The sequence below is a fragment of the Esox lucius genome, chromosome 23 (assembly GCF_011004845.1).
Source record: "Esox lucius isolate fEsoLuc1 chromosome 23, fEsoLuc1.pri, whole genome shotgun sequence".
In the NCBI taxonomy this organism is placed as follows: Eukaryota; Metazoa; Chordata; class Actinopteri; order Esociformes; family Esocidae; genus Esox; species Esox lucius.
In genome coordinates this window covers 22,169,262-22,193,094 of record NC_047591.1, presented here as the reverse complement: position 1 = coordinate 22,193,094, position 23,833 = coordinate 22,169,262, and the positions used below count along the sequence as shown (strand labels likewise).

At 45.2% G+C, this 23,833-nt stretch overlaps 1 protein-coding gene and 1 non-coding gene across 4 annotated transcripts in view; both read right to left on the bottom strand.

Moving 5' to 3' along the window:
* Window positions 1-661: 661 nt before the first annotated feature.
* LOC105024003 lies at window positions 662-9,943 on the bottom strand. 2 transcript variants are annotated; one of them, XR_002195958.3, is made up of 3 exons: window positions 9,816-9,943; window positions 9,314-9,439; window positions 662-1,764 (listed from the first exon to the last, which is right to left on the bottom strand). It is a non-coding gene; the product is annotated as an uncharacterized LOC105024003 (transcript). The 2 variants fall into 2 exon arrangements; XR_002195959.3 differs by lacking the exon at window positions 9,816-9,943 and adding an exon at window positions 9,658-9,809.
* A 581-nt stretch (window positions 9,944-10,524) lies between these two features.
* The window catches only part of LOC105024005 (LIM/homeobox protein LMX-1.2), a 60,679-nt gene continuing 47,370 nt past the window's right edge, over window positions 10,525-23,833 (bottom strand). The window contains exons 3-8 of one of the 2 annotated variants that reach the window (XM_010893612.3): window positions 18,205-18,437; window positions 16,610-16,788; window positions 16,097-16,174; window positions 15,811-15,877; window positions 13,284-13,445; window positions 10,525-11,800 (exon numbers count right to left, since the gene is read on the bottom strand). In XM_010893612.3, the coding sequence (XP_010891914.1) occupies window positions 11,643-11,800; window positions 13,284-13,445; window positions 15,811-15,877; window positions 16,097-16,174; window positions 16,610-16,788; window positions 18,205-18,437 (877 nt within the window). In that variant the 3' untranslated portion in view covers window positions 10,525-11,642. The remainder of the gene's footprint in view (window positions 11,801-13,283; window positions 13,446-15,810; window positions 15,878-16,096; window positions 16,175-16,609; window positions 16,789-18,204; window positions 18,438-23,833) is intronic. The other variant, XM_020042649.2, reaches the window with a different exon arrangement.

Below are 23,833 nucleotides of genomic sequence, written 5' to 3'. Positions count from 1 at the left end.
AAGACATTCATTTGGGTTTTTGAGTACCAATTATAAAGAGTTATTTACAATATCCTTTGACATTTTGCCTTGAAGAACCAATTGGGGTTCCCCCCATTCGACTGTCTACAACATCCACACATTTTATACCATAGATTTCCGCTTCTGGCTTGGTATAAAATTCAGGGATCTCCTCACATTTGCAGCTTTTCAAATGTTAAACGCTATATTGTGGACGTCCCTCGTTTCGTTGACATTTTCCTTCCACTCGATGCTGTAAGCGTGGTCATTTCACTGCTACAGTTAGTTTACATAGGCCTTTTCACGGATATGAAAGCAATGTCATAAAGACATAGCAATCTGTTTGTTTTCTCCTCATGACATAATTGCTCAGTAGTTATACTCAGCTTCCATAAAACCATGGGCAAAGTTTAGACACAGTGAACAGCTCTGCTTCTGTTTGCGGAACGATGAACACACGCCAGTCGTTATTTTTTTACAAGAGGCTTTATCTGGTCGGCTGAATCAATCTGGTCTCTTTTAAATCATATTAACAGAAGCCTTGAGTCAACAGCAAGAACATACTTGCGCTAATGCTAGTTAACACTAGCTTGCACAACTAACCATTACTCATTTCATGCAGGAGATAGAGACATAAAAATGGCATTTGACTCTGGAAAAGTAGAGAGCAGGCTTTATTGACAAAATCCCCCAAATATCCCCATTTAAAACGGAATAAGCCTGAACCGATAGTGCTAGAATTGCTAAAAATACGTATGTATATGAAGACAATGCATAGATAACAGGTATATATGAAGAAGACAATGCATAGATAATAGGTATATATGAAGAAGACAATGCATAGATAATAGGTATATATGAAGAAGACAATGCATAGATAATAGGTATATATGAAGAAGACAATGCATAGATAATAGGTATATATGAAGAAGACAATGCATAGATAATAGGTATATATGAAGAAGACAATGCATAGATAACAGGTATATATGAAGAAGACAATGCATAGATAACGTGTCAAATTCAGGAACCAAAAGACACACCTTAGCCCCTCTGACGAGCCGTAAGATCACAGCGTGTGTTTTGGTGACCTACATTCTGCCGAGTCACCGAATAACAACATACCTGTTTCTCTGGGTAACAGACAAATCATCAACACCCAACAGCTATCCTGTCCACATCAAAGGAAAACCCTGGTTTGTAGCCAGCACCACGTATGGAGAGGCAATCTTTCAATCAGATGATAAAGCACTTCAACGACAGTTGATGACCAGTCTCAATCATTTGTTTTGGGAATGTTCAGAACAGGTGATATATATTGTGCACATAATAATAATAATTTTTTTAAGCACACTCCTCCATCTTTGCTACAGTTTCTGTCCAATAAAGACCAAAAATGCCAAAGAACGCGTAGCTTTAATGGAAAACGTCAGTGACTGACCTCTGCTCCATTCTTTTCCATCTGACCTCCGACCTCTTTAGCGGAGTCTCCCTGGCGGTGACTGAATCCGGACGGGCCGTGAGATGTGTCTGTCTCAGTCTCGGCAGGCAGCGAGGGTTCTGGGAAAAGCACACAGCGGTGGACGGCAGACCGAGCCCACAGCCGGGGCGGCGATGGGCAGGAGGCTTGGGACGCCGGTGGCTTGAGTTAACCCTTGGGGTCGTTGCCACGGCGCGTTGTGCCCCCGGGCCTAGTTAGCCGGCTCAGGCTTCAAACGGATCTCAGGCATTCCACAGACATGTACCCAGTCGGCTCTGACGACACTGAAAGAAGAAGGGAAAAAAAAAAACATAGCGATCAACGGCTGAGGAGACTCTCCGGCTGCCTTACAGCCCTTGGGGTACGAAGGGTTAAACCCACCTGGAAACATGGAGGGGCAATAGAGGGGAGGAGGGGGGCAAGTGGTCAGGGAGGGTGAGTGAGGGGGGGGGGTTAGAGTGTTGTTGGTAGATCATAGCATCAAAGAAGGGTTGCGGTTCGTGCTACCATATCTGGGAATGCCATACGGCTGCCATTTTTACCGTTGATTCGTCTTATGAGATCAATTGTTTGAACCGTTACGTACAGGAAGTTAATCCTGTTTAGAATCACAGCTGTGGCCACCAGGTCGCTACGCTGCGTGGAGTGTTAGCAGCTACACAGCGCATCTCGAGAACGGAGAGCCATACAGGTAGAGTCCAGTTTATTCATTAAGTTATCCTGACAGTCAACACTGCTCAGTCTGATGGTGGAATGAGGATGGAGAGTAAAGGCTTGAAAAAATAATAAAAATGAATGGCTGGCTCGGAGCAAAGGGCTCAGTGACACGGCCAAAGAAGGCTGGTATTGCTTGTAATCCATTGAAAATATTGTGGCTGGGCTAATTTCCTAGGTGTTTGGAGTGTCATACTGGATGATATGTGTAAGGTTTCCATGTGGCCAAACAGTCTTGAGCGTCTTTATTGACCAAGGTCCAGCTTGAGTTACACGACCTGTGTTTTCTTTCCCAGGGCTTTCAAGGGACTTTGCTTTAGGACTGACGGAGCGACCCAAAGGGCAAATATCGGGAGCCCGCATAGACACTGGCTGTCACTCCATCTTGGCCGAATCGCTGCCCTGTTATCTTTTGTCTTCCATATTGAAACGCCGACATGTCCGCCCTGTTGACTTTGAAGGGGTCCCTCAACAGTGGGGTCAACAGAAAAGGTCATGGTTCAGAAAATGAAAACAAAAGTGATATTGGGAGCAAAAAAGGAGTGCAGGTTTGCCCCGTAGAGCAGATGAAAATATTTTTTAAATACAACAAAATCTAAATAATTTGAAGGTGATATGTGAGCGGGAAATGTGGCTTCTAAACACAGGCATGTAGAGACACGGTAGAAAGAGTAGACCAGTCGGTTGTTTTACTAACATACATGCAGACGTCTCCAAACAATCATTTCTATGCAGTCGACAAAGAGTCCGGTGTTCACCATGCGATTATCCTAGCTGGGTGGTACAGGTTTCCTAAACGTCCATATTCCGAACTTAATTAAAAAACGTCTTAAGGAAAGAGGCACACTCGGTGGACAACCGCCCTTTTTGTTTTGAAGAAATCCCGTAGAATGTCAACACTCCGCGTCCATTCTACTGAACCCCTTCAACTCGGTCAGATCGGCTGCCACATCCAGATATGAAACCCATGTGAACCTGAATTTGAATTATTTTCAATACGACTGCCAGACACTACATTAGCACTGTATACAATATTTACCAAGCAATGATGGAGTATTCAGCATCGATAACATCTTTAAACATTAAAATAACTCCCATGAGGCAATGTGATCTATGTTTGCAGCTGAGAGACCAAGCGGGACAATTAAGAGAAATCAATAATGAATAAAACATCCATATTTCATATTGAGCTGCTGGTATAATGCAATAAGCGCAATAAATATTCTCATTTTGTGGCAGCCGGTGTCCCCTAAGGCCAAGCAGGGACACAAACGTCCGCGGTTAAACCCGGGTGGAGTCGTTCCTAGCCCTTTAGCGGGAGTTAAGGGTGAGGGGGTCAGGACTCTCCACATTAGCGCGTCACTAGCCCCAGGCTTCCATAAATCCCTCTTCTGTCCAGTGCGCATGCCTGAGAAGAGGGCACGCTAACCCCTCAACCCTGTCTCAAGAGTGCTGCGCCATAAATACAGCAGGATGTCCTCCACTGCTGGGCAGTTGGTAGTTGCTAGCTACATCAGTGATCCTAACTGGGCAACTCCTTGATCTGAGGGTTGTCATCGCTCAAATGTCACATCTGCATCTGTTTGTTTTGGCTGTTAGCTTTGTTTGTAAACCACAATTTTGGTTTACAGAGATTAAAATCTCCAAGACAGTATAAAGTACTAGAAATATACAGAGTACAGTGAGGGATGGGCCATCTGGCATTCCAGGCCAATGCCAGATGGCTGTTCCATTTATAGCCCAGTGGGCCTTTTGGTTCTTACAAAATAATAATAAATCTCTGGCAAATAAAGAAGGGTGTCAGGAAAGAAATCATACAGTGTCTAGGCCTAAATGAGATTAAAGAACAGGTATGGTTACGCTAAAAAAGGACAGACAACTAACTTGAAGCGTACACCTGCAACACAAACTGTCACTGATAGCTAAGAAACGTCATCACTAACAACTTCAATGAGTATGCAAATTTGATAATAAGTTATGATCTTTACAGCAAATATTCCTCTGTTGCCTGAGCTTATGATATTGTACAGGGCGAAATTTAACTGACCTCCCCAACTATCAAGTTGTTGCAGCACCCTCCAGAGAGACAACGTGGCGGCCATTTTGTTTGAGAACGCTAATCACCCATCTGCATAGCTGAGAACTTATGGTTACAAATCTTGTAGATTTCTCTTTGATGTCTCTTTTCTTTTTTGCAAGTGAATACTGCCCTAAGGCTGCACCTTCTCTTAAAGAGGTTAACACTTCACGCATTGGTTGTTTACGGTAAACACCTCAGTGGGGTAAGAGCAGAAGTGTCATCCACCCTGTTAATAACAGAAAAGTACTAATCAGACAGGCTTAGTCAGGGACAACCTTCAAAGCGGCCCTAATGAACTCCACTCGCACGTCCTCAGCCAACCTGCCGAGCTATTCAGAGAATGATGTCAGGCTCTTTTCTGGTGTTTTGTGTACACTTGAAAGAAAACAAAACTGCCACACAATCCAAAGATTAGCCAGGGGCATCATTATCGAAGCTCAAAGGGTTAGAAAGATCAAATGCGGAGAGTGTGTGCAACTACCTGCCCCGTGGCCCACATTCGTCTGCCTCAGACATTACCAATCAATCAATTTAGTGTCTTCTCTCAAAGGTGAGGAAAAGTATGGTAGTAATTTGACTGACAGCAAGGGAGAGAGCTCACAGGAGGTTAAAAAGCTGAGCAAGCGGCAGTGTGTTACTTTCCCAGGCCTTGCGAGGAACGAGATCTCTCCCTTTGCACCATCCTAAGCCAAACGGGCAGTCTCCCCGCGGCATTGTTATGTAACGGCTGACTGACAGGCCGCGAGATTGACGGCTTCGCTTGCTCACACCTGTGACTGTCAGATCGGCACAACGCGATAAGCAGGGAGAAGCCCAAAATTTCTCATGGTGCCCACTGACACGGACCACTGACACGGACCACTGACACGGACAGACAAGCCGTCCACCAGGGCGGTACCAGGGGGCGGAGCCCCTCAGACACGGTGAGGCTCATGATCACATGAGCGTACCGTGGGGTGGGGGGGTTACTGTAAGGTTTAGCATTCCTGTTACTGAGATTACCTCTTCGTGATCAGGGAGAGGCCGGCTCTCATGTTGACTACCGATCACGTTTGAGTCCTTTAGGAAACGGTTAAGTGGGCACTCAACTTAACATGGGACAACCCCAAATCCTAGTAACAGCACACTAATAAGCACAAAGCAACTAATCATTTCAGCACTGTGATGTTTTTTTAAATTTTTATTCAGATTTTGGGTTTGGACCGGTGTTTACGGAACTGGTCCCGGGAGAATCCCCCAGGGCGTCTTCAAACATCCGCCTGTCTTCGGGCTTCGTGCCTGTTAGTGCTGGTTAGACACAGGTAGGATTATGTTACTTTTTAATTGACGGGTTGACTGTTACAAAACAAGAGAGGCAACATGGTGCAGTGTACAACATTGAGGCATTCGCCTGGTTGACAGCTCCGGCACGGGTTACTAAACCTTACAACCAACCCACTCTGGTAGCTGAGTAACATCCATATCAAGCTCTTCACGCTAATACAAAGAGAGCTGTCATAACCGTCTCTGCTCACCTTGCTGTCTGAACTTGGCCTCTGAATCACCCGGGAAGTGTTTGTCGGTGACGCCAAACAAAAACGTTGTCAGGCGATGGGTTCTGTCAGGCGGAAGGCTATTGACATCTGCCTCGGTTTGTAACTTCCACCTGAGCGGACACAAACGAGAGGCGTCTGTTGGTTCTTTTGTTGGTGGGGGTGAGGACGGAGGACTTCTTTTACGATCAAGTGTTTGGCAATGAGGTGGTTGTTTGTCTTACGCCTGCCAACCCGACCGACTGGAACAAACTGGGTTATTCCACTCATGTTCACTGTTGCTGATACAAAGCAGGGGGAGATATTTGTTGCTCCGTGTGTAAATATTGTCATGGACTGTCAGTCAGGAAAGCTAACCAAGCATGGTGTGAACTATCGCCTGTGTTCAGTGACCTGAGGAAGATACATTCAGCCAGCACGGCAAATCTGAAATGTACCCTAGTGCAGAGACGAATTAAGGCGGTCTTTTATGTTCTGCACCGTAGCACGCCAGGAAGACGGGTCATACACACGTCGTGGTGAGCATCTACCACACATTAGAACACAATCATTTAACGGGTACAAGAGGAGCGATAGGAGTATGGGAGCTGGGACTGCGACCGTGTACTTGAGCCGTGCATGCCATAGGTACGGCAGGAAGATGAAGAGTGTATGCATTTGTGTGTGTGTGTGTGTGTGTGTGTGTGTGGTCCTAAAATACTAGCTCTTAGTGTCAAACCTGAACAGCCTTGGGTATTTGCACACACATGCAGTTCTGGTATTTGGGACTACATGTGTGCACTGACAGCAGGTGGCCTCCAGATTGCAGCCCTGTCTAAAACCAAGATGGGGTACTGCTATGCCAGAGGTCATGGACAGCAGCTAGCCAGGTACTGCTGAGGTCATAGGTCATGGCCAGATTGGCAGCGTAGTGAGGGACGTCTAGACATCCACAACCTTTGAACTCCTTTCAACTGTGATGTGATTGTTGGTTTCAAATAAATCATTTTAAATATGTGTTTGTGTGTGTGTCCATATTCAGGTGATTGTTTGTGCTTGTGCTTCTGTCTGTGTGTGTGTGCTTCTGTGTGTGTGTGTGTGTGTGTGTGTGTGTGTGTGTGTGTGTGCGTGCGCATGCGGGGACGGGATGCAGTGGTGTTATTAATCCACATGTTGCCTTGCGGGGATAGAAGGACAGGCATGAGGAATTGGGATAAGAGGCAACCTCTGTAATGGCCACCATTATACCCCGTGGGGACTTCAGCGGCAGATGAGAGAGAAAGAGAGAGGAAGAAAGGACAGCGAGGGAGGGAGAGGAGATCAAGACCGGTTATCTAGACAGATCTTCAGCAAAGGGCTGGGTAGAGGTGGCGGTGGAGGGGTGGGGTTGCCAAACCGATCTGCTGTCAGAATGATGAAGGAGCGACCCAGGTGTTGCCTGACACCTCCGAATGTACACTCCCCTCTGGCTACACTCTCACCTGCTAATCCCCATGTCTGGATGGCTGCACCTCCTCTCTCTCCTCCTCCCTTTACCTCTCCCTGTCCCTCTTTCTCTCCCTTAATCTTGCCCCTTGTTTGTCCTTCTCCTCCTTCTATCCATCTCTGTTTTCTCTCTTCCTCTGACCCACTCTAGCTCTCCATTTTTCTTCCTTTCTCTCGTCATTCGTCTCTCCCTCGCCACGTCCTTCCTCCTCTTCAGTTTTGGTTTCTCTTAGTCTGTGTTTATATCGTCTTGTGCTGATGTCATCACCACAGATGTTGTTGCAATATTTATTTGAGGAATTAATCAGATGTCATGAATCCTAGCTGGATGTAAATTATGGTATTTGTGGGGCCGCATGCAGGCAGCCTTGTGGTTGAGGCATCTGACCAAAAACCCAGAGGTTGTTAGATCGGATCCCAGTGCTGACAAGCCAAAGAAATAAAATAACACGTGCACATTTGAGGACTTGGAGCACATTGTTTGCCATCAGAGAGAATATTATCCACCGAAACGACCACTAGCAAAGCACTAGGGGAAACTGATTGTGTTTCCAAGCCAGGCCAAACCTATCTCAGCCTGACCACATAGGGCCACAGCGCGAGGCGTTGTCCACGGCTACTTTACGGTCCTCACGAGACCACCATTACAAAGTGAGTTTAATAAACAGCTGTCTTGACCTCTCGGCCCCAAGGGTTCCCCAGTGGGTGATCCAACGCAGCCGCTCAGCCGCCCACAGTTCAGGTCTACTGGGGACTTAGGAGAAGGCTCATCTTCTAGCCATCACTCCCCCCGCAGGCAGATATTAGCCTGGCCTGATTATACAAGGCCCCGCGGGTACAGTCTGGGTGTCATCCACTGTGTCTTAATGCCTCCCGGGCCCCTTGTGAACACTTAGTAACAGGGTGACCTGGCTCCATGGACACACGCTGGCCGATGGGGTTCGGGGGGTGGGGGGGGGGGGGGTTACCCTTGTCTTGTTGTGCAATATCACGCCATTGATCTGTGGTTTGTCCTGGCGCCTCTAATGTTTGTGTTTGGTGGTTAGTTACAGATGCCGGATGTTAATTTGAGCTGGGTGTCAGCAGCCGGTAGAGGATCTTGCGTCAACTGCAAATGTGAATTGTTATGTCACTTTTGTAAGTGTGTCAACTGCAAATGTGAATTGTTATGTCACTTTTGTAAGTGTGTCAACTGCAAATGTGAATTGTTATGTCACTTTTGTAAGTGTGTCAACTGCAAATGTGAATTGTTATGTCACTTTTGTAAGTGTACAGTTTTTTGGGGGCAAATTAAGCCTGAAAGTCGGAATGGAAAACTTTTTATTCGTTTTTTTTTTTTATACACTACAACTTTGCTACAGTATTTTAACAAATATCTGGTGAATTTCTAAAAAAACTCACAAATATTTACAAAATTCAAAATTAGTCAAAGCTGTAAATCAGCCAGTGTTACTTATCAAAACCTTACACATTTACATCTTGAACCACCACCACTGATGCATCATACTTTTACTGGGAAATATACTGACTACACTGTATTTACTTATGTCATTATTTAAAAACAAAATAATGACAATTCAATTTGCTGATAATTATATAAAAAAATTTGTTTAAAAATTGCTTCGATAGTAATACTTCAAAGGACTGTACACATGGCAACGTTTTCACGTCATTGATAGGTATTACACTAGAAATATTAAAATTGACTGCACATTAAAGTTCCACCACTTCATTCCCATGTGTGATCAAAGCTGTGACCTTTGAAGTTATTACATAATTTCTGCCAATACATAGTCGCAGCTCAGTAGCCGATTTGTTACGTTACTTATCCAATTAACAACAGAGAAAACCAACCTGGTGTGCTTAAACTAGGGCTAATCAACCCCCAGACCCAAAAAGCCTTCAGTTTGGTTAAAGCCCTCGTTTCATCGACACCTGGTAGCAGTTCTCCCTACAATTTTACTTCCAAGTTGTCTGTCTGCCATGGATATAGATGTCGGTGAATAAACATGGAAGGTAACCGTTCACGTGTAAAACAATTACCTGGTGTCCAACGTTCTGGGCCACTGTCCCCGGTGCTGTACTGCTGCGTCCCAATGCGACCCACTGCTCTTTCAAGCTCTTTACTCAATCGTTCACCACTTTCCTGTCCGATAAAGCATACAACGCCTGAAAACAAACACAAAAACAATAACCTGAACTCCAGGCTGCCAATTCAGCTGGACGGCATGGGCATGCTTGTATAAAACACATCCATCTATCTGGGTATGACAAAGTTAATCTTTAGTAAAAATGTCCTAACTATATTAACTGTACAGTCATATTAATATCCTTTATTCGTAAAAACCAGCTAGCTACCACGACGCAAAGCATTTCAATGTATTTACCTGCTGGCATTGCCACACAGCAACCTGAATGACTGATTTGCGCTAACTTAATGCATTTTCTAAAGTTGAACTGAGTAGTACAGTGTTCAATTTAACTCCTGTATTGATAATGAACCTGAGGGGATTTTAAAACGAAAAACCACACAGGCTAAAATTACCTCTGGTATTATTGTTCGTGTATATATACATTTTCTTCATTTCTTCCACTGAGATTTAAATAAACCGAGCCAGCCAGCCTGCATTGTGGGTTTTCTAGTTCTCTTGAGTGTTAACAGATTGCCACTACGAATTTCTTAACTCACTGTTTATATTGACTGAGAAATCCAAAAGAATGTCACATCACACGATTGTTCTCCGATATTTGCGTTTACCCGTGTAAAATAAATCATAGGATTGTGTGGTTTTTGGATTGGTTATCCTTTTAAGATCCTGGAATGAATCTTTTAATTAGTATTCACTATTAAGTTGAATTAATAGTGAAACGTACTTACCAAGAAAGAGAATCATATCAATTGTAGTATGAGAAGTGCAGTGACAGGCAATTAATTACATTACAGTATATGAAAATGTATTGTAATGTGAAACATGTATTTATTGATAAACGCAGATTAAAGTTACTGTGGGATATTGTGAACTTAGTCAACTGAAAACTTGCTTAGTTTTGATGATCTATGTTAAGTCTTGTAAATGAACCACATACTGAAAAAAGAAATAAACCCCCAGAAATAAATAGTATAATACAGAATCTGTAAGTGACCTGAAAAATCTGCTTTGTATTTTTGCCTGAAGCTGTTTTGAAGATGATATGACTCAATGTAACATCAAAATTAAGCCAAGACATTGGAAGTGTTTTCAGAGTTTATTTGTAGTACCAACAAACTTTGGTAATTTAGCAAATTGTAGCATTAAAAATGCACTCTTGACAAGGTCTCAGGGAGCTTGTGACAAATAAATAGCACAGTGATACTAATTTACAGCCTAATTTACACAACAACAAAAATACTACTATAAATTTCATAATCAAAGGACATAGAAATGAATTATAATGCTTCTTCTCACTACTTTACACTGGGATATTTGCCATTTTAAATAAAGCTTTTCCATTTTGAAGTACCACTTAGCATGTTGTTGGTTAATAAATAGATTGCTGTCCATTTCAACATGCAAAACTGCTTGGTTTTTGAGAATGTTCCACATACAAACACTTAACAAACAAAACATAACATTTTTTTAAAATCCTCTACGTTCACAGACTCTCTTTTTAATATTACACATCCAAAAAGCTTAATGGCTAAACGTTTATTATCAAAATTATTTGTGTATCGTAGTGATGATAAAGAATTATGAACAACATACATCTTCATACATTTCAATATACCAATTTGGCATTGGCCACTGCTGGTTCTTTTTTGTGTATGCTTTTTAGGAAATGTTCCCTGTCCATTTAATAAAGCTGGGGCACATGCACGGAGCTGGACATCTCCTAACTATATCTTCTCTATGCAGCATTTAGTTGACTGACATTTCAAAATCAGTGACTTGGACTCAGTAATACTTATACATCTTCTCATGTAGTGTTCAGGTCATACAAATATTCCCATGTTATTACCTATACAAATGCAGAATACCCTTCTGACCAGAGAGCAAACACATCTTTTGTTTATCCCCCCATTTCAGACAAACATCCCACCGACATCCCGTCAATTTCGCTCTAAACCCTGTCGTTTAAGCTCATTTCCACTGCTACGGGGAGGGAGAAAAAGTGTCCAATTTCGTCTTCAAGTTCGTCCTTCCCTCTTAGTCCCTGGTTACTAGCCAGTCAAGGTTATTGTTTGTTTTGCGTGGTAGTTTTCCGTTGATCCTTTCTGTTTATTATCTTGAAAAGGCTTGTTTTATGGCTGTACAGTTGAATGCCGCCCCCCCCACACACACACACACACACACACAGACACACAATTCACCCCCCTATGGTTTGGGGTCTACTTTCAGGAGGCGAAGTATGAGCTCTGCATGGAGTACAGACGATCAATGGGGTTTCCCACCCGCGCCTGCAGGGAACCCATGTCGGACGGCGCCATGAAACAGTCGCTGAGGCTGGTGAGGGACGTGTCACTGTCAATGTCATGGAAAATGGAGTCGTTTCCTGTCAGAGAGAACGCCACAAGACAAGCAGAGTTAGTTACTGATGTTATGTGAACTGGTTGAACAAAAAAACAGATTTTCAAGGCCCCTCTGTGAATAAAATACAAATGATAAATAACACTCCCAAAAGCCAAGATAAAACCCCACAGTTAATGTTTGCAGCTTAGCCCTGACAACAGAGCAGAATGAGCTGGGACAAGCGTTCTCTGCTAATGGCCAGTGTGTGGGCTGAACCCCTCATATTGCACCTTCTGGCACCTGAATCAAAGTTGCCGAAGAGCTTCCAAAGCCTTAATAAAGATGGCAGATAACAGGATGTAATGTGTTATGGTGCACTGTGGGAACACAAGTACCGAGAGTGAGTGTGTGTGTGTTTGACTGCGTGCGTGGTGTGTGTTTTCACTAGCCCCAGTGTTTAATTGCAACAGCGCGGTGTCTTCTCTCTCCTGGGTGTCGCTGGCTTTATTGGACGCTTTGGTTCTAAATGACACCGTTACATCAGCTGACAGACAGCTTGATGGGTCATACATTTTTAATCAGATGCTCACGTTATTGGCTGGCCCTCGCAGCCGATAAAACCAGTGTGTGTGTGTGTGTGTGACTGTGTATGCGTGTAAGGGGGTGGGGTGCGGGTTAGAAAAGATATGGTTTTAAGATCCTAGGGTTTTGGTGAAGGATGACATAATTTGGGCTAATGCCAGGAGAGAAGATAGTGGTGGTCGTTTGGACAGAGCAGACGCTTGAAGATCCCGCAAGACCCACTGGCTCACAGGACACCCAATCACCTAACAGACAGCAATCTTTAGGCCAATTATAGAACAGGGCTGATGGCCCTCCCCCAAGGTCTTTGAGTGGGGAGTAAAGCCGTCAATAATTTCACACGTAACATTTAGACAACTTTGCTGGTTACAGTGTTTTGAAAAATTCTCCACGGCAATTACTTAAAAAACATGCAATAAATATACATATTCAACCAATCAAATTTATATCAAAACAAACTGGGAAAGAAAGGTGTATGATGTTCACTGGAGAGTACCTATTCAGCTTTTGGAAGCACCAGTTCCAGCAATGATGCCGAAATGTCTATGGGGGAAAATGAGTGGCTGTTTACTGAAGCTTGGAGATGACGGAGTCTGTGGAGCCCAATGTGCTACACCAAATAAACAATGTTACATAAGGGGTCCCAGAACATTACGACATTGTCTTATTCAGGGCAGAGTCTGCAGACATAATTCCTGTGTTGGTGATGGAGAACAAAAGCCCTGGATCACGGCTGGATTGAAGTGACTGTAATGTTTTCAAACACAATCTGTTTGTTTGATGGTGTTCTGCTTATTGTTTCCGGCCGTCGCTTCGAGCCAGTCCTCCCCAATTAGGATGCCACCAGCCTCCTGTGGTGTGCTACCATTTTCCTCTGATTGTGTGTGTTTGTGTGAGTGTGTGTGTGTGTGTGAGTGTGTGAGTGTGTAACCTGCGGTGCTCACCGTATGGGTTCATATGGTCCCCAGGCATTTGTGGGGGGGTCAGTCCCTGCTGGAAGGGGTCTGTGCTGTAGCCGTTCTGCTCCATGGCGACCAGCTGCTGCTGAGGGGGTCCCAGGGGTGTGTAGGAGCTGAGCAGGCCCTCCATCCGCCCCGACATCACTTCTGGATGGGGTGGGGGTGGCAGGGGGGGCAGAGATACGGGTTAGTGTGAGTGTGTGTGTGTGTGTGTGTGTGTGTGTGTGTGTGGAAACTAGTTTTCATGGTTTTCAGCCGGGTGTTGACTGAGTGGCGATGCCCGCGCTCTGCTTTCGGACAGGAAGGTGGTCACTTCACATGAACTCAGCCACACGTGTCCCATAACAGGGCAGAGGTGTGTGTGTGTGTGTGCAAATGACATAACGTTCCATAACCTACCATCACTGTACATATTATTATTTGGTAGACCGCACACTTATTACGGTCACAGCTTTAAGACTTGTTAAGTCCCAGAACTTGTGGCGTTAAAGGTAGAGGGGCTCAATTCACAAAACAACTATGGGAGATAAACTGTGACACTGAACTTCTCTTCTGATCTTTGTTAAATCGTGACCTAAAGTTCTTGCCTGTTCTTTTTAAAACCTTGATGCAAAAATTCTCCTCTACACTTTGTTAAACTGCAATGCTGAAGCTTTCCAATGTTCTGGGTCCAAGGTTACCACGCTGTAACAGTTAGAACTGAACCTGTGCACACGCTGTCCTTCATTTCACTCATCCCAATTATCTCCAGCGCTGTGCAAGGCAACGACATATTGCTGAGTCTACCTTTAACTTCACAGACTGATTGAGGTAGCTATAAAGCGGGTTATTAGATCTGATTATTGACATGGCAGCAGATCACCAAACGGCTGGGGCTTGTACTATGGGAACACTAATCTATTCCATCTCTCATATCCTGTCTTTGTCATCAGTGGCAATAATCGCCCCACACACATTGAGACACACACACAGAAGCATGGGGAGTCATAACAGTGATACCACAAAGGTCTGGCCTCACTTTATGAACCCTTGCTTCTAATCCACACTGTTACTCAAACCATGTCGGTTTGCTGCAATGCTTAAACATGATTACACGTTGTTGTTCGTATATTCTGCGATGTAGCTGGAAAATATCTACACAGAGTAAAATAAAGAGAGATTTTACATTTACATACTAGTGTTGTTTTTTTTTGTGCAATTTAGATTTGAAGAACGATTCTTAAAACTGACTGCTTTTCGGAACTTACATTTACCGTTATTATGTTTATTTTGATCTTGTAATGTAAATGTCTAGTAGAAAATACTGTAGAATCTACTGCAGAACATATTTTAACATATTTAAATATTTTACTATATAACCTACCACAGAATTTATTGTCAAATGTACTGCAGAATATACTGTAGAATATATTGTAGAATCTACTGTAGAATTTGGTGTAGAATGTACTGTATAATCTATTTTAGAATGTACTGTAGAGCATACTGTAACATTCATTGTAGAATATAGTCCTACCCTTAACTCAGTCTGTGAGCTGCTGTCACACTTCTCCAAGGTTGGGAGTTTGACACTGCCCAATGACAACGCACGCAAACACACATATAAACACACACACAAAGATACACACTCATATCCACTGTAATATCCCAGACAAAGGTGGTGGTGAGTGGAGGGGTTAAAGGTCAGGGCCCGGGGGTGGGGGGGGGGGTTGGAAGGATAGTGGGTAATAATAACACATCATGGGACTGAAGCCTGTCTCACGACCCTGTCTTACCCCCCTTTCTTCTCGCCGTCTCACGACCTGTGAGGAGTTCTGTCCTGAGACTATTAATGGATAGACGGGCTTGGCTGAGGAGCGGACCGAGTATTGACACCCAGAGCTGTTTTCCCTTAATGATCACAACCACACGGATTTAGGATAACTGGTAGCGCATCAGCACTACAGCTCTGAGACATTTGAGGCACACAGATTTAGGATATTAATTTGAGCCAGTCTGTCATAGCAGGAAAATTATCCTGCAGCAACAGAAAATGTGAATAATTGTGGATTATTGACGGACAGTTTTTGTAGGGTGAGTGTATTATTTTCCATTTGGTAAATTAAATCCAACATTTCGAAGTGAAAAAAAAATAAAAAATATTGAAGCATTTTCTAAAACATCAACATTTTCTCTTGTCAAAAGAAGATCTGGCATCTACAGGGCGAGGCTTTCCAAGTCTTTCTGGACCGGTTCTGTGGGAGATTTGTAATCTGCTGTGGCTTTGCCGATATTCTAGCAGTATAACAGTTTCAGTGGTGCCACATCATAGGTTTGCCCTGCACTCTGTCAAAGAAAGGACCCTGTCTTTTCCATCCCCGCCTCCGCTCCAAACCACACCCTCAGCGGGGGTCCAAACCGGAAAGTCTTTTGGGCACACTCCCACTCGTGACCATGTACACACACACACACACACACACACACACACACACACACACATACATACATACACACACACAAAGTCGGAGCAGCCTACCCTGGCCCAGTCTTTGAGAGTTCTGCTGTTCCTGCTGCTGTTGTTGCCGGCGGGCCAGCTTCTTCATCTACAAACACAACACAACCGTGTTAACAACAGACGCAAGAAAAAGAGGCAAAAGTGCAACGTGTCTTCCTGGAGATGCACTACTTCACACCAAAGCCCTTCGGACTAAATAGGTTGAAATGTTGGTTTATTTGACTTATGTCTTTTTCCAGATTACAATGTGTGCTTTTTCCCCTTCAGTTCGGGGTGCTGCCTCAGACATCTTTCGGGCCAATCTCACCTTGGCTCTCTGGTTCTGGAACCAGACCTGGACCACGCGGACACTGAGGCCAGTTTCTGCTGCCAGCGTCTCTCTGACCTGGAGGAGGAGACAAAACCAACAGGTTTATTTCCAGCCCACTGATGGTGGAAGGAGGAGGTGATTCAACAGCTGTAAGATGACTGATAATTTAAATGGTTATTACATTTTCAGAGCTAGTCATTACATATAAACTAGTCATTACATATAAACTAGTCATTACATATAAACTAGTCATTATCATAGTAACTTCTGACAAGTGGCAGAAATGTCTTTATTCACTTGGACACAGCAATAGTCATAGAAAAGACCTGGAAAGGAATTGGCTCTGTGAAGACCCTGGCCATGTTCAGACAAACAAAAACAATCTAGGCTAATCCCATTCCTCTTCTGATCCAGAAGGCCACAGGTACCAGCCCATCCTGGAGCGAGTCAGGCCCTAGAACCTAACACTGCACTAACAGTTGGGTCGGACGTTGCAGGGAGGAATGTCACCTTCCGGCAGGGCTTGGAGGACACCTCGAAGGAGGCCTTGAAGGCTCGCCTCTGCTGGGTGGTCAGGATGGTGCGCGGCCGCTTGGGCCGGCGGGGGTCTTTCCCGTCATCGCTGCCCTTCCCCTGCCCCCCCGAACCCTTCTCGGGCTTCACGTCCAGATCCTCGTCCTCACTCTTCTCTGAAAATACAAAACCGAAAATGCTGTCATTCACCCCTTCATTATTTTATTTTATTGACTGTGAAGAGTAAGGAGAGGTAGAATGTGCTTTGAAACTGGGACTGTGCAGAGAAGTACCAAAAGTCCTAAATTGCATCTGTAAAATTGCTTTAACATTTAAACAAAGTTGCTTTTGTCCTCTGAAGACGAAGGTGGATTGTCTAAAAAAAGAATGAAAAAAAAAAAAGGTTGAATATTTGCAAGTCAGATCTTTTGGGATGTATGGCTGGGATTTTCATGTTTTAAATAAATGTACGATGGCTGCCATTATCCAATCATCAAGGAAATAATCAATATTGATATGCTCTACATTCATAGACATGGGTGACCTTGTCACAGTGGTCCGGAGATGTAGATCTTTTCTTCTTTGTTAATGGATACAAAACAAAGAGCACCAGTCATTTGAACGTTGTGACTTTCAGTGGATGGCAAGAGAGTTGCTGCAGATGTTGTTGACAGAACTGAAACCTGTTACCAGACTGGAATAGCGTAGGTGAAGGGACATTTCTATAATAGAATAGCTAAAGAAATACTTCTGGGGTCCTTTCAACCGTTAGATGGTTGTCACGTTGATTCCATGGATTTTCACTGCCATGTCTTATTTTTCTCATTTTGAAAAATGTTTTAGACTGCAATCCTACCTTCGATGTCAATGTTATAATTTTTTATTACAAACATTCCTAATGAGTATTCACGTCCATTTTAATAAACGTGGCACTGTTCCAAATGGCGTACTAGCTACTTCCTATCACACAACCTCTGACCAGGAAGTCTTCAGCAGCTCCAAACAGTGGCTGGAAGCTGCACTGGACTGATAGCATCATCGCTGTGACGCGGAGATGAAAACAGTCTGCGTTCGGACGCCTCCAGATGCACACACGCTCCCACTAATCAGAAATGTGTGGCGGAATCTGAACCAGATGGCGCCACTAACCACACTGGTTTGGCAAGCTGCCTCGTTATTTGGAGAAGATAGAACCAGAGGAACAGATTGGAGGAGCTCACACGTCTGCCGAACAGGGCAGAGCACCACTGTCATGCATAATGAACCATCCACTTCATCACAAGACACGACATCCATCCACACATCAGCCAAGGTTTTACACTCCGAGTCTTTCCATTGTATATATATTTTTTCCTTTTTCAGAAACCTCTTCCATTACCTCACCGGCCGAAGCAGTTACTAAAAACATTGTTCAGTCTCTTCAGCCCCTGATCCTAGGCGACCGGAGTTGACTAAATGAAACCAACTCCAGAGCTTCTTCGCATCGCACAACTAGATCATTTTAGCCTCTGGTGATTAACAGTGCTGTGCCCCTACCTACCCACATACATGACTAAGAGGACAAACGGCCCAAGGGATCTTCCGCCGTTTACCTGAATCTGAAGCTTCGGGGCTGACAGAGCTGAGCAGCTCCTTCTCCCTCTCGTAGTCACTCTTGCAGAGCAGCTGGCCCTCTTTCAGGACAAACTCGTCTCCTTTGCACAGCTGCCTCTCGCACACGCAGCAGGAAAAGCAGCCCAGGTGGTAGACGCTCTCCAGGGCACGCATCACAAACTCGGTGGGTGCGATTTTCTCCAGGCAGCCGCTGCACTTGGTGGCAAACAGCCTGGGGAGACAAGGGGAGAGTAAAAGGTGAAGAAGGCTGGGGTTAGACAGGGGTGCCCTAACTCCACACTGCAGCTCAAGCTGCCAACCAAAACCACCACGTAGCTTCAGCTACTTTTTCTATTACATTGTGATACATTCTTTTTCTATTACATTGTAATACATTCTTTATCTATTACATTGTAATACTTTCTTTATCTATTACATTGTAATACATTCTTTTTCTATTACATTGTAATACATTCTTTATATATTACATTGTAATACATTCTTTATCTATTACATTGTAATACATTCTTTTTCTATTACATTGTAATACATTCTTTATATATTACATTGTAATACATTCTTGAATTGTTAGCTGCTGACCAGTGGATGTATTAATACTGTTTTAAGGCAGAATTATTCCTACTGTTCACTGCCATGTATTAGCAAATGTAAAACTCAGCTGATGTAATTCCAGTGTGATTCCTATGTAGGACCGGACTCTGTCTCTCAGCCCATGCTTGGCTAGTCGAGCAGGATGACCACTTAGCCCTTTGACACCCGCTCGACTGTAAAAGCTCAGCTGAACACCTCCCCCCCACCATCCACCCCCCCCACCACCTCGCAACGCTCCGCTTGAGCCTGATTGTGGGCAGCCGGCGGTTGGGAAACGAGGAGGGCCTTCGGGGGGTGGGGGGGTGTTAAATGATTTGAGACGGTCCATTTGCATGGCAACAAGGCGAGTCCCCTGATGGGTGGGGCGCAGCCGTTACCCCCGACCCCCGACCCCCCCCCCCCACCTCTGTTCTTTAACCTTTTAAGTCTCAAAGAATGCTGTTGTAGCGGCACAGTACGTGTTGATTTTCCTCATTGTACATGACACCCAAATGGCAGCCTAGGTGCTATGATAGTGCCCTTCTTTGAAGTGCCCTGAATGGGGAACAAGGTACCATAACGGCTAACAGGGATGTGATGAGTGACATCCACATGCACAGACCCCTGTACAGGCACATCCCTCCCAGTACCGACACATCCCTCCCAGTACCGGCACATCCCTCCCAGTACCGGCACATCCCTCCCAGTACCGGCACATCCCTCCCAGTACCGGCACATCCCTCCCAGTACAGGCACATCCCTCCCAGTACCGGCACATCCCTCCCAGTACCGACACATCCCTCCCAGTACCGGCACATCCCTCCCAGTACCGGCACATCCCTCCCAGTACAGGCACATCCCTCCCAGTACCGGCACATCCCTCCCAGTACCGGCACATCCCTCCCAGTACCGGCACATCCCTCCCAGTACCGGCACATCCCTCCCAGTACCGGCACATCCCTCCCAGTACCGACACATCCCTCCCAGTACCGACACATCCCTCCCAGTACCGACACTTCCCTCCCAGTACCGGCACATCCCTCCCAGTACCGGCACATCCCTCCCAGTACAGTACCAACAACGGAACCTCATCCACGAAGGACCGGCCGCCGGTACAGTAGAACAAAGACACATTAATCGGACGGTTGCCGGACAACCGGATATCTGCAGCTCACATCTATTTAACAGCGTGAGCCGGGCGAGACAAGGGAGGCAAGCGAGCGCACTGCCACATGCAGGAGTCAACAACCGGAGAGAGACATGACAGTGATGAATCACAAACACAGCGGGCAGCATATAAAGAGCCGGGGAGGCCATTTCCATGGTGATTAGGCCAGACGAGCCAGCTGATTGGGGATCGATAAGCAAAGCAGCACGTGTGTGATGCTAATCGTATGAGATTTCCGTCATCACCGTGGAAACCTGATGTATCATTGCCGGCTGAGCAAATCTTTAAGACTCCAGTGGACACTGGACACAGGTCGTAATATTCCTCATCTGTGACTGACGTTCCGCCCGGTAGAAGTCTGAAGTCCACGCGTTATGTCTCGGCAATGTACAATTTATTTTTAAATGCTCATTTTGAAAACGAGATAAACATTTCGTTGTTTTAAAGAAAAGGAAAATTTGTTGTCATGTTTCGACAGCCTGATGCATTCCGTAAAGTGTATTCTTGACATCCAAAACATTTCGGAAGTGTGTCAACAGTAGACATTTTAAACAAGCACCAAAACCCAAAATTGTCCCTTTAATTCCTCTGTGGCACTTCGGATCCCACTTCTAACACCATGTTGACATTTCGGATTACACATTCTAGAACAATATGTTAAACGACCCTCCTGTTTCCCATTGACAACCCACCACCCATTAGCATGTGCTACTTCTGAATCTACATTTTGTTTAATTTCCTTCTATTTATTTTGCCAGGATGGTCCAATAGTTTTCCAGGGAGTCCGGGTTTTATCTACAGGAGAGTTTCACAGATCCACTAGTCACCTCTCCCAAAGGTAACCGCCGTTCCATATCTGTGCCGAGTCCCAAACCAATTATCCTGCTTCATGAATATTACAGGCAGGTGCCCGGGAGAGGCCGTGGTGGGACAGTGCGCGGGGTGGATGCCCCTTACTGTGTGAGAATCGCAACCTGCTCTGACGTCTGCCTCCTGGCGGTTCTTTCCGGCGTTAATGACCGCAGAGACGTTGTTTAATAACGCGCTCAGTATCTGTAATATCGCTGCCCCCAAATCACAGCACCTCAGGGCTGATGGGTACTCAAAGGGTGGGAGGGAAGGGGGGGGGGGGTTGGGCAAAAAAATGCCTGGGAGAGGGAAATAAAGGAGCAAGTGTAACAGGAGTATGAGAATTATTAAAACGTGTTCTACTATGGTTAATTGTCAAAGCTCGCAAATATTCTTCTGACAAAGGCCCAACAAAGTTTTACTCTGAAGGGCAGGGCTACGCAGGCTGTCACTGTGATATCAGAATCCCAGTTAGCCAACAGAATTAAAGGGTGAAAGGTCGGGACGGCGACCTCCTTACAACTCAGGGAAGTGTAACAACTCCTCATCCGGATGGAATCAGCCTGCCTTGAGGCCTCTATTCTCCCTCTCTTTAACCAAACCGGCTAATCTTGTCTGCCATTATTTTTCTACTTCCTGTCTCTGTCACCTTGCATTATTCCCGGGCCTGTAATTCCCATTTGTCCCTTGAGGAATCTTCCTGTCCGGCATTGTTCCGATGTTTAATCCAGACTCCTGCCCAGCACTGGGCCCCCTGAGCTCCATTCTCTACAGGGCTGGTTTCAGTATATCCATGCGTGACGTTATAGCAACCACCCCACCACACCCTCTCCAGGGGTGGGTAGAGGGGAGAGGGGTTCACTGGAGCTGGCAGAGGAATTAAAGCATTCTCTGAAGAACTGAAGAAGGGGAATTAACTGGGAGCGCCGGACTGGGGTAAAGGGAGGTGTGTTTGTGCGTGTGGGTATGTGTGTTTTTGTGTGGATATGTGTGTGTGTGTGTGTGTGTGTGTGCATGGCCCCCTTACTCAGCCTCCTGCCTTTGGTCACAATCAAACAGGGGCCGCTCTCCCAAACAGAGCCCTTTGAATGACACAGGCACTGCATTGTGGGGGAAGCTAATCCCACTTTAATACCTTTCCAAGTTTGGCTTCTGAAGGAATTGCGTCTTCAGGGGTGGTGGGTCGGGGGGTTCTGGGTTACGTGAAAGGGGTCTTGGCTGCATCTCCCTCACCCCAAATTATCCAATGACTCTGCAAAGCATCTTAGATTTGCCAAGAGCAGAAATAGCAGGTAATAGAATACAAGACATTAAGTATCCAGTTGTCCTTTGTGGCTAAGTTGGCAGGGCGTGGTACCTGCAGCGCCAGGGCTTGTGGAAGCCAGAACCACTGGATCCTGTTCAATATAACAGGTCAACATCTTAAAAGGCCTTCCTTGGGCCAGCTTTCAGTACAGAAACTGAGGCTGTGGAAGCCTGATTAGGGGGGATGAAGAACAGCCTAGGAGACCCCAAAGCGACCATGACACTTGTTGTACGCGTGACGTCTGTCCGTCGGTTTGTCCATTCATATGGACCCCAGAACACATTCTGTACCCAAGATACTAGATACAGTATTCAGCTGGAAGATCTGTCTCATTGGTCACCCATTTTGTTTGCACAAACATCGCAGTGGCATCAATATTGACACAGGACATTACCCAGCAGCCACTTCTCTGTCTCTCCAACAGAACCCTGGCTGTCTCTAGTTAGTGTCTGTATTGGAATGGAGTTAATCCCCAGTGAAGGCTGACAGCAGACTCCTTACGGAGATCATTGCTTTCTTTCTGGCTTTTCATCTCTTTCTCTAATCTCTAGTCTTTTTATCTGTTTCTTTCTCGATACCACTCCCTTTCACTCTTTCTTTTTCACTTGTACTTTCTCATTTTCTCTCTCTTGACGATTTGTGTGCCCTTTTCTCTTTAAAGACTGAACTCCTTTAAGATTTCAGTAGTCAGAATTTGTTTTAGTGTTACTGGGCAATGACCTTCTCAAACATAAATCATGATGCATAGGAACAAATCTAATCGCACACTATTTTCTAGTGTATAGGAAGTACTTCCCCATAGAGCTCTGGTAAGGCGTAGCCAGGTTTTCAGTGAATAGACTGCCATTCGGGACCATTTGAGGACATTGGAAATCCCCTCAGTATCAGAACAGCCACAGATTATCTCACTGACCAACAATAAGTACTGTATAAGGAACAAGTCAAAATATGAGAGAGAGAGAGAGCCTGGCAGTAGCCACAGCCTCCTGACCATCTCCAGGCCTTCCCAGTGGTGACCCTGCTGACGCGATCTAAAACACATTTGATAAGCAGATGTTGTCCGTGTTTGAGTGATTTTTTGTGCAATTATTTTTGTTAACCCTCTCTCCACTAGACCCCCCCCGCCGCCCGTTCTTCTGAATGGTCCTTTGATGCTATAATGGACTCTGCACCAGGGTGCATCAGCAGATAGAGAGGGGAGGGGGGGGGCTTTTTCCGACCGCTCCCCCCACATCCATCTAATGAGTGTACATGTGTGCACTACAAAGAGGCCGATGGGTGCCATTAAACGCTGCGCTAGCTTCAGATGGTCTTCTCCTTCAGATCTGGGGTATTACTGGACCAAGAGCCTCCATGTGGATAATGCTGTGTCGTTGCGGTAGTCCGTGTGAGCGTATTCCGGGGGGGTGGGGACGACGACAACACAAAAACCGGCAGCAGATTTTTTTCCACCGCCGTCAAACAGCAGAGCTCTTATCAGAGGGGGAGGGGGATAGGGGACTTCTGATTGGCCAGATCCCTGTGCGGTCCAAAAATGTTGGCCACTGTACGTCACACATTGTCATTCAGATTTTATTGGAATTAAATACCATTTGTAAACATTTCTCATAATGTACACAGTAGCTTATGTTATATGCATATGCATGAGGGGGTGTGCTATATGGCCAATATACCACAAACCCCCAAGATGCCTCTTTGCTCTAATTAACTGGTA